Genomic DNA, 9,875 nt, shown 5'->3' with positions numbered 1-9,875 from the left:
GGACGTGTTTTTGTTTAACTTTTTTTTTTTTCAACGTTTATTTATTTATTTTTGGGACAGAGAGAGACAGAGCATGAACGGGGGAGGGGCAGAGAGAGAGGGAGACACAGAATCAGAAACTGGCTCCAGGCTCCGAGCCATCAGCCCAGAGCCTGACGCGGGGCTCAAACTCACGGACCGCGAGATCGTGACCTGGCTGAAGTCGGACGCTTAACCGACTGCGCCACCCAGGCGCCCCTAACTTTTTTTTTTTTAAAGATTTTATTTTTGGCGGGTGCCTGGGTGGCTCAGTGGGTTGAGTGTCTGACTTCAGCTCAGGTCATGATGTCACCATTCGTGAGTTCGAGCCCCGCGTCGGGCTCTGGGCTGATGGCTCAGAGCCTGGAGCCTGTTTCCCATTCTGTGTCTCCCTCTCTCTCTGCCCCTCCCCCGTTCATGCTCTGTCTCTCTCTGTCCCAAAAATAAATAAACATTAAAAAAAAAAAAATTAAAAAAAAATCAATAAACATTAAAAAAATTTTTAAGAAAAAATTAATGTTCCATTAATTAATTAATTAATGGATTGATTAATCAATTAATGTTCCATTAATTTTTTTATGCTCTGAAACAGCTTAAAATGCATTGGGGAGGCAAGTTATATTATGGGTCCCAAGAGAGGAATAGACTTGCCATCCACTGACCTCAGGCTTGGCCAGTTTGACTTAATTTGACCAGTGAAGTGTGAGCATTAATGATGAATGTCACTTCTGAACAGAAGTTTGGGGGCACCTGGGTGGCTCAGTCGGTTGAGCGACCGACTTCGGCTCAGGTCGTGACCCCGAGGTTCGTGGGTTTGAGCCCCGCATCGGGCTCTGTGCTGACAGCTCGGAGCCACAGCGGTCCCAGGGCAAGTGGGCCCTAAACTTCCTAAACCGGCCTAAACGATTGAGCTTGTGGTGATGTATATTATCAGCAAAAGCTGATGGACGGAGAGAGACAAAGTCCTTTTTGGGGGACTTAGTAGGATTTCCCTTTGGAACCATTTGGAATGGTTCTTTTGGAAGGTGAGCTCTTTGCTTCGGGAAAAATATTTACACGCTGAATGAGAACATCGCACTGTCTGAATTGTTTATCTCGAACTTACTCGTTCCATGCCTGTCTCACATTCTTAGGGTAGCAGCAGGCTTTGCTAACCTAGCTGAATCATCAGGTAATGTGTAGATCTTTTTTTTTTTTAATGTTTATTTATTTTTGAGACAGAGAGAGACAGAGTGCAAGTGGGGGGGGCGGGCAGAGAGAGAGGGAGACACAGAATCTGAAACAGGCTCCAGGCTCCGAGCTGTCAGCACAGAGCCCGACGCGGGGCTCGAACCCACGAACCATGAGATCATGACCCGAGCTGAAGTCAGACGCTCAACCGACTGAGCCACCCAGGCGCCCCAGCCTATTTTTTTTTTAATGGGTAATGTGTAGATCTTAACGTTACATGCATTTTTAAAATGTATTTATTTCGAGAGTGAGAGAGAGAGAACGAGTTGCGGAGGGGCAGAGAGAGAGGGAGAGAGAGAATCCTAAGCAAGCTCCAAGCTGTCAGCGCAGAGCCCGACTCGGGGCTCAAACTCGTGAACCTTTAGATCATGACCTGAGCTGAAATCAAGGGATGGATGCTCAACCGGCCGAACCACCAGGGTGCCCCTGCATTAAAACCATTTGAACAGTCGATCCCGTAAGTTCAATTTGCACTTCACCGTTTCCTGCTCCGACAGTGCAGGTGGACATCTAAAGGTTCATGGCGTTTCCTTGAATTTCCTCAGATTTCAGAAACCTGCCGGGAATCTTCCTTCACCAGGGCTGCCGAGGGACCCCAGGGGCCACGTGTACTGGAGAGGCCTATCTGCCCCCTAGTGAGGGGGCCAAGCTGGAGAAGGAGGTCCTGGCTGCCCAACAACAAGGATGGTGAGAATTTGATGCCCCCGGCTCGTCCACAGCTTAGTCACTCCCTGGGTCACGTGAATTGCTTGCTCAGAAGGGACTAGAAGTGAATGTGAAGTCGTCCCGGGTCTGTCTGACTGCTCTCTGCACTGTCCTCCGTAGCATGCCGTCCTCGGGTGGTGTCAGCCCTTGAGAGGACAAAGCAGTCAAGTCAAGGGCACAGAGTAGAGCAGAGGGGTCAAGGGCACGGCCTCTAGAGTCCAATTGCGTGGGCTCACACCCTGATGCTGACATTGGCAAAAGCATGAGCCTGGCCATATTTCTGGCCCCTTGGGTGCCTCATAGGTGTATCCTAAACCCTCTCTCCATTTTTTTTTCTCTCCTCTGCTTTATCACCGATGCAGGATTAGATGGGGGCTGACGGGGGTGGGGGTGGCGGGTACAGGCCTTTGAGGTCCGTGAAAGAAGGAACGAAAGAACCCGGGGCTCCTAGACTCACACACGGGTTCAGGGAATTCATGCCAACGGGAAGGTTCTCAGCTCCCCTGGTGGTGATGGTGACCGTCCACTCACATCTGAGCTCCGGGCTCAGCGGATTTTGGAGAGATGCCCAGCCCCGCCCCGCACAGAGGCCCGGGCAGGAGAAGAGCTTCCGTGGAGAAGGCAGCCGACAGCCAGCTCCAGACGGGACGGACAAGAGACACACTAGGGAAAGGGAAGAGTAGATGGAAAAGAGAGAAAAGGATGTTCTTTCATCCCCTTGGCTAATAAAAAAATTAGCTAAAAGGTTCTCATTTCCTCCCACATCTCCGGCAAGAAAAACAACACAGGCCTCCACCTCTCCTGGAATGGGTAGGTCTCGGGGCATTGACTACACGGAAAAGGGGAAACATCCCCAGGGAAAAACGCTGTTGTTGTTGTTGTTGTTGTTGTTGCTGTTGTCTTTAAATAGTCTTATTCTTTTTCTTAATGGTTATTTATCTGTTTGGGGGGGGGGGGTGCAGAGAGAGAGAGGGAGAGAGAGAATCCCCAGCAGGCTCCACACTGTGAGTGCACAGGCAGATGCGGGACTCAGTCTCCTGAGCTGTGGGATCCCGACCTGAGTCAAAATCAAGAGTCAGACGCTTAACCGACTGAGTCACCCAGGCGCCCCCAACCCACTTTTGAAACAAGAGAATGTCCTGATTTTTAAAAAGACGGTAGCCCCCCAACTTATCTGCGAGGAAATACGTTCCAAGACCTGCTCCCCCCCCCAACCGTGGATGCCTGAAACAGTGAATACCAAACCCAACACGTACGCTGTATTTTTTCCTATGTATGCATACCTTCGAGAAAAATCTGTAAATTAGGCACAGAGACAACAGCATATAATGAAAAAGGACAGGGGTGCCTGGGTGGCTCAGTTAAGCATCCGACTTCGGCTCGGGTCACGATCTCGCGGTCCGTGAGTTCGAGCCCCGCGTCGGGCTCTGTGTTGACAGCTCAGAGCCTGGAGCCTGCTTCGGATTCTGTGTCTCCCTCTCTCTCTCCGCCCCTCCCCCCCTCGTGCGCTGTCTCCGTCTCAAAAATCAACATTAAAAAAAATTACAGTACGAAAAAAACTTTTTTTTTTAAATATATTTTTTTCAACGTTTATTTATTTTTTTGGGACAGAGAGAGACAGAGCATGAACGGGGGAGGGGCAGAGAGAGAGGGAGACACAGAATCGGAAACAGGCTCCAGGCTCCGAGCCGTCAGCCCAGAGCCTGACGCGGGGCTCGAACTCACGGACCGCGAGATCGTGACCTGGTTGAAGTCGGACGCTTAACCGACTGCGCCACCCAGGCGCCCCCAAAAAACTTTTTTTAATATTTGAAAACTAAATAATTAAAAACGAATTACCCTCCTGCAATTTTAATGCGACACAAAATTTCACAGCCCGGTATCGTGCCCTTGGGTATTTTCTACATGATTTGTAATCGCTGCAAACAAGCACCCGTCATTTAGATGAACTATGACCAATTTATCCAAGCCCCTGTGTGAGGCATTTTTGTTGAACGGCCCCCAAAAGGGGATGATACAGACCCAGGCCATGCCCAGGAGAAGCTGGAGATTAAGACGACCTTCATGTTTCTGGCTAACAGGACAAGCATCCTGTATAGACAACTGTCTTAGGCCAACCAGCCGCATTCCAGAAAGCTGTAGCTTCGGGTCATTTGGAGCCATGCGGGTATTCTTAGACTAAGGATGAAGAAAATGAAGCGTTTGTGTCACACCCTGGCACCGGAAGGAGGCTCCCGAGAAAAGTCTTCGGTAACAGAGGGGAAAGGCTCCGAAAACAGAGCAAGTGTCTGGGGCGTTCGCATGAAAACCCCCCACCAGATACCCCCTTGAAAAAGTGTCTCCTCATGGGGTGCCTGCGGGGCTCAGTCGGTTAGGCATCTGACTCTTGGTTTGGGCTCCGGTCATGACCTCATGGTTTGTGAAATCGAGCCCTGCATCGGGCTCTGTGCCGACAGCACGGAGCCTGCTTGGGATTCGCTGTCTCCCTCTCTCTTTGCCCCTCCCCTGCCCCTGTTCCCTCTCTCTCAACATAAATAAACATTTTTACATTTGTTTCTGTAGGGGCGCCTGGGTGGCTCAGTCAGTTAAGCCCCTGACTTCTGGTTTCGGCTCAAGTCATGACCTCACCGTTTGTGAGTTCGAGCCCCACATTGGGCTCCACACCACTGACAGTACAAAGCTCTCTCTCTGCCCCTTCCCGGCTCGTGCGTGTCCTCTCTCACTCTCTCTCTCTCTCAGTATAAATAAACTTAAAAATCTGTTTTTAATTTTTAAATCTCCTTTAAAAAACATTCTCTGCCTCAGAGGGCAGGATTATACGTGCCTCCATAGGATTATAGCAAAATTACTACAATTTCTAGTTCCTCCCCTAATAATATATGTTGTTACCTACGTCTGGGAACTCTTTTAAGTATTTGTGATTTTCTGGGCAGCCTGAGAGTGGGAGCATGGACCTGTGGGTCTCCAGCCCAGCCTGGGAGCTGCCTTGAAGGAGCCCCACGTGGGGTGTCTGTCTGGCTAGGTCACTGGAGCACACAACTCTTGATCTCGAGGTTGTGGGTTCAAGCCCCACACTGGCTGTAGAGATGAGCCACACCTAGAGTGATGGCAGACAGTCTGGTGAAGAGCTGTGTTTGAAGCAGCAAGGAGGCTGAATGTTGTGTTTCATAAATGCGATGCTCGGACCAGGAAAATTAAATGAGAACATATAGTTACTCTTTTAAAAAAAATTTTTTTTAAGTTTCATTTGTTTAAAAAATCTCTACACCCAACGTGGGGCTCGAACTCATGACCCAGAGATCAAGAGTCACATACTCTCCTGACTGAGCCAGTCAAGCGCCCCCAGAATAGCTACTCCTGATAGGGCAGAGAGCAGTGAGTCATTAACGTTACTTGCTGATGCCCGGGAATCACAGCCATCATGATGGGAGTCACCACCAGCAAAATCAAAGATAGAATTTCCTGGGGCACCTGAGTGGCACAGTAGGTTAAGTGTCTGACTTTGGCTCAGGTCATGATCTCAAGGTTCATGAGTTCAAGTCCTGCACTGGGCTCTGTGCTGACAGCTCAGAGCCTGGAGCCTGCTTCAGATTCTGTGTCTCCCTCTCTCCTCTGACCCTGTTACCCTCTGTCTCTCTCTCTCAAAAATAAACATTAAAAAAATAAATTGAAAAAAAGAATTTCCCTCTCTGAAGTCTTTCCATTAATTAGAATAAAGAGGATGTAATTGGAGAACCAATATTTAAGATGTTGTAATATTATGAGACACATAACAAAAATAGCAATGACTATGTACCTATCAAGAAAATGAACTACTGGGGCGCCTCACTGGCTCAGTCCACAGAGCATGTGTCTCTTGATCTCCACTTGGTGAGTTCGAGCCCCACATTGGGCTTAGAGTTTAATTAAAATTTTAAAAAATGTTTAAAGAAAATTAACTATTTATAACCACAATGGAAAACATGGGTGAATCTCATAAAAATAGTGCGTGAGGGGCGCCTGGGTGGCGCAGTCGGTTAAGCTTCCGACTTCAGCCAGGTCACGATCTCGCGGTCCGGGAGTTCGAGCCCCGCGTCGGGCTCTGGGCTGATGGCTCGGAGCCTGGAGCCTGTTTCCGATTCTGTGTCTCCCTCTCTCTCTGCCCCTCCCCCGTTCATGCTCTGTCTCTCTCTGTCCCAAAAAAATAAACGTTGAAAAAAAAAAAATGGAGATTAGCCTTTAAAAAAAAAAAAAATAGTGCGTGAAAGAAACCAGACACAAGGGTATACAATTTCAAAAAGTAAGCGACACTGGCACGTCTGGGTGGCTCAGTCAGTTAATTCACCGGATTTCTGCTCAGGTCTTGAGTTCTAATTCCTCATCGGGGCTCTGCACTGAGGGGCGAGCCTGGTTGGGATTCTCTATCTCAAAAATAAACTTAATTTTTTTTTTTAATAAGCAAAACTAAAATACAGGAATGCACCCCCAGGAATAGAACAAAAAGCAAAGCAAGTAAACAATGACCATAAATACCAGGCTAGTAGTTACCTCCCGGTAGAAAGGAGATTCTTGTGAAGGGGGAAGGGTTGGGGAGTATGGGGAGTCAATTTCCAGTGGTGGTTACATGGCTGTTCACTTCCTGATAAATCATTCCATTGTATACTTTTGTATACTTTTCTGCATATAGGTTATGTCACACAAATAAGATTTAGAAGAACATAACCGTCCAAGAGTAGCTAAAGAAGTTTTAAAGATAACAAGGGGGGTATTATTATAAAGCTTTAATTGTTAAGAGGATTGTTGCGGGGGGGGGGGGGGGCACCTGGGTGGCTCAGTCCCTTAAGTCTCCGACTTCACAGTTCCTGGGCCCCATGTCCAGCTCTGTGCTGACAGCTCAGAGCCTGGAGCCTGCTTGGGATTTTGTGTCTCCCTGTCTCTCTGCCCCTCCCCCACTCGTGCGCGCGCTCTCTCTCCTTCAAAAATAAACATTAAAAATGTAAAAAAAAAAAAAAAAAAAGAGAGAGAGAGGATTGCTATGGGAAGATAGGCAAATGAATAAATGGAAAATAATAAAGAACATCCTCCCCACCCACCCACCCCCAAAACAAACAAACAAAAAACCAAGAATCTAGGATATCTTGGTGTATAATACAGGCAGCGTTTCTGTTTTTCATTGCAAAAAGCTTTATTGTTTCCATTGGGTCGACAGTTTGGGAGAGGGCTCCGTCGTGGTTAAACATCTGCTCAGACAAGCCCAGGCAGAAGCCCGGGCACTAAGGGGATGTCAGAGGGGCCCCTCCAAGGTTGCTGGGCTCCAGAGGCTGCTAGTCGAGCTTGAAGGTGAGCCTTTCGAAGAGATACTCGCCCAGCGCGGCCTGAGGGCCGGCCAGCCTGCGGAGGTTAGTCAGGTGGCTGCCCATCTGCTTGATGAGTTTCACCTCCTCGCCCAGGAAGTGGTTCTCCAGGAAGTCACAGAGATAAGCGTCGGCACGGGCAGAACCCAGGGCATGCAGATCCAAAATTGCCTCGTTCAGGTTCTTCTCCAGGACTAGAGCCGTTTCCATGGCGTCCAGGGCTTTACCCCACTCGTCGTGCGACGGCTTCTGCACGTCCTGGAAGAGCGCGCTGCCGCTCCGCTCGTTTTGCAACTTCAAGAGCCGCTGGGCACCCTCGCGCTTCTTCAGGGCTAACTCGCGGAAGAAGTGGCCCAAGCCCTGCAGAGCCACATCGCTGCTGTCGAAATAGAAGCCCAGAGAGAGGTAGGTGTTGGAGGCCCGCAGATGCATGTTGACCAGGCAGTTGACGGAGGCCTCCACCTCGGGGGAATAATTCTGACGACCCTGAGAGCTCATGATTGGTCGGCAACAAGGCGCTAAGCTCAAAAAACCGTGTTGGTTGGCCCCAGAGGCAGAGGGTGGCTGAGAAGGTGGTTCCGGGGGTTGAGACGGTAAAGGCGGCTGGAGGGTGGTCTGAGGCTGGAATAAGGGGTGTCCCTGGGTCTGGTCAGTCCAAGCTCTGTTGAAGCACGAGGCAGATCCAGCGGACCGCCGGGGGCACTGCAGATGTGGCATTATAATCACCGGAGAACAAGAAGCGTAGAGAGGAGCATGTTGGGTGGAACCTGGGGAAAGCCAATAAGAAGCAACCTTGTAAGACTCTCCTGGGGTAAACGTTAAACTGACTCAAACGGAAAATAGGGACGCGCCCTTCGACGTGCCGTTGCCCGCTCGGGGCCGTTTCGGCTGTGATGACGCTTCTGGCCGCGAGGTGGCGCCTGGCGGGGCACGGGCGCCGGGAATGACGCGTGCGCAGCGCTCCTAGGTGTATCCGTAGGATAAACGCACGCGCCGCGTTCACCGGTGCGCACAGCGCTCGCGCACACGCACTTACGCGCCCGCCCGTAGTCGCGACGTCCCGTTTTTCCAATTTTTCTGGGAGCGGCCGAGCTGACCCCGGGGTACGAGATGTCCGAGCTCCCCCCCGACAGCGGTGTCCGGCAGACGGACGCGGCGAATGGCCACCGCGACGCCCCGCGGGCGGAGGTAGGCGGCGGGAGGCGGGAGCCGGCCCCGGCGGGGCCTGCGGAGCCCGGGGAAGGTCCGGTGGCGGCGCCCGGGGAGGCCCGCGACGCACAGGTAGCCCGAGTGTTGGCGGAGCCAGCGGAGGAAGAGGGTGCGCAGGCCGGACCCCGATCCCGGCCCGGGAACGGCCCGGGGCTGGCTGCGTTGCCGTACCTCCGCCTCCGTCACCCACTTAGCGTTTTAGGAATCAATTACCAGCAGTTCCTGCGCCACTACCTGGAACACTACCCGATCGCTCCGGGCAGAATTCAGGAGCTGGGAGAACGCCGCAGGAGGTTTGTGGAGGCCTGCAGAGCCCGGGAAGCAGCGTTTGATGCCGAGTACCAGCGGAATCCCCAGAGGATGGATTTTGACATTTTGACATTTACAGTAGCCCTCACTGCGTCCGAGGTCATCAATCCTCTGATAGAGGAACTTGGTTGTGACAAGTACATAAGTAGAGAATAGTCTGGTGGCGAAACCACTGCAGAGGGGAGCCTCTGTTTTCAAGTCTCACGCCAGTCCTGTCCCTCGATTTTAGAAGGTCAAAGTGTATGAGATAAGGCGAGGCATAGTTGCGGGGGGGAAGGGCGTTTATCGCGACAAAGCCTCAGAAAAGAAATTCAAAGCCTTGTGACTCCTGTGACTGTTGAGTTTGGGGTTGATACAGAGCCTTCTCCCTGTGTTGTGGAAATGACTTTCAAAATTGCTTCACTGAAAAGTGAAGGATAGTTTTCAGGACATTGAGACCCGATGAAGAACTGTGGCCAGTATCGGAGCCCGTGATGACGAAAGAAACTCTCAAATCGTGATGGGGAGGAATAAGGAGCCACGGCGGTGTTATCCCGTGGAGAGACTGGAAGCCTATGGCGAGAACTTGACATTGTCCGAGTATGTGCTCTGTTCACATCAGGTTCAACAGAAGGTTTTAGCACAAGATCGACTTTGTGTTCTGTGAAGCATTTCAAACGGCAAGCAGTGTAACTTGTTGTATATATTACCTGATAAACCTTGTATTCGAGAATATCTGAAGATTCTGGAATTTTTTTTCTTTCATTTTTAATGTTTAAGCTTTTTTTTTCTTTTTTTTTTTTTTTTTTTTTTTTTTTTTTTGGTAAACCTATTCAGAAAACCCCCAAAATGTGAAATATACACCGAAAGTTCTTCCATCCCTGTCCCCTCCATCCAGTCCCCGCCACAACCCACGTCTGCAAGGTGCCTCTCCTGTCGTTGCCTTGTGTACACACAAGCAAATGCAAATTTGGGGTTTTTTTTTTTCATTTCTTCACAAAAGTGGGCATATTTACTGATTTACACGTTGCTTATTCAGTAAGAATGTACCTTGAAGATCCTTCCAAACCACTGCATTGCCTGGTTCTTTGT

General features: G+C 50.1%; 2 protein-coding genes across 2 annotated transcripts; one reads left to right on the top strand and one right to left on the bottom strand.

Annotated features, from left to right (window-relative positions):
* Positions 1-7,098: 7,098 nt before the first annotated feature.
* Positions 7,099-8,002, bottom strand: LOC125152721 (ferritin light chain-like). The gene has a single exon (XM_047834962.1). The coding sequence runs from the start codon at positions 7,782-7,784 to the stop codon at positions 7,257-7,259; it is 528 nt and encodes a 175-aa protein (XP_047690918.1). The 5' UTR covers positions 7,785-8,002; the 3' UTR covers positions 7,099-7,256.
* LOC125152720 (EP300-interacting inhibitor of differentiation 2-like) lies at positions 7,991-9,516 on the top strand. The gene has a single exon (XM_047834961.1). The coding sequence runs from the start codon at positions 8,397-8,399 to the stop codon at positions 8,958-8,960; it is 564 nt and encodes a 187-aa protein (XP_047690917.1). The 5' UTR covers positions 7,991-8,396; the 3' UTR covers positions 8,961-9,516.
* The last annotated feature ends 359 nt before the right edge of the window (positions 9,517-9,875 follow it).

This window comes from Prionailurus viverrinus, chromosome E2, assembly GCF_022837055.1.
Source record: "Prionailurus viverrinus isolate Anna chromosome E2, UM_Priviv_1.0, whole genome shotgun sequence".
Classification (NCBI taxonomy): Eukaryota; Metazoa; Chordata; class Mammalia; order Carnivora; family Felidae; genus Prionailurus; species Prionailurus viverrinus.
The sequence above is the reverse complement of the archived record's forward strand: the minus strand, read 5'-3'. Positions and strand labels throughout refer to the sequence as shown.

What these genes read in the sequence shown, in the direction of transcription:
- LOC125152721 (XM_047834962.1), bottom strand. Translation starts at nt 7,784, where the DNA reads ATGAGCTCTCAGGGTCGTCAGAATTATTCCCCCGAGGTGGAGGCCTCC.
- LOC125152720 (XM_047834961.1), top strand. Translation starts at nt 8,397, where the DNA reads ATGTCCGAGCTCCCCCCCGACAGCGGTGTCCGGCAGACGGACGCGGCG.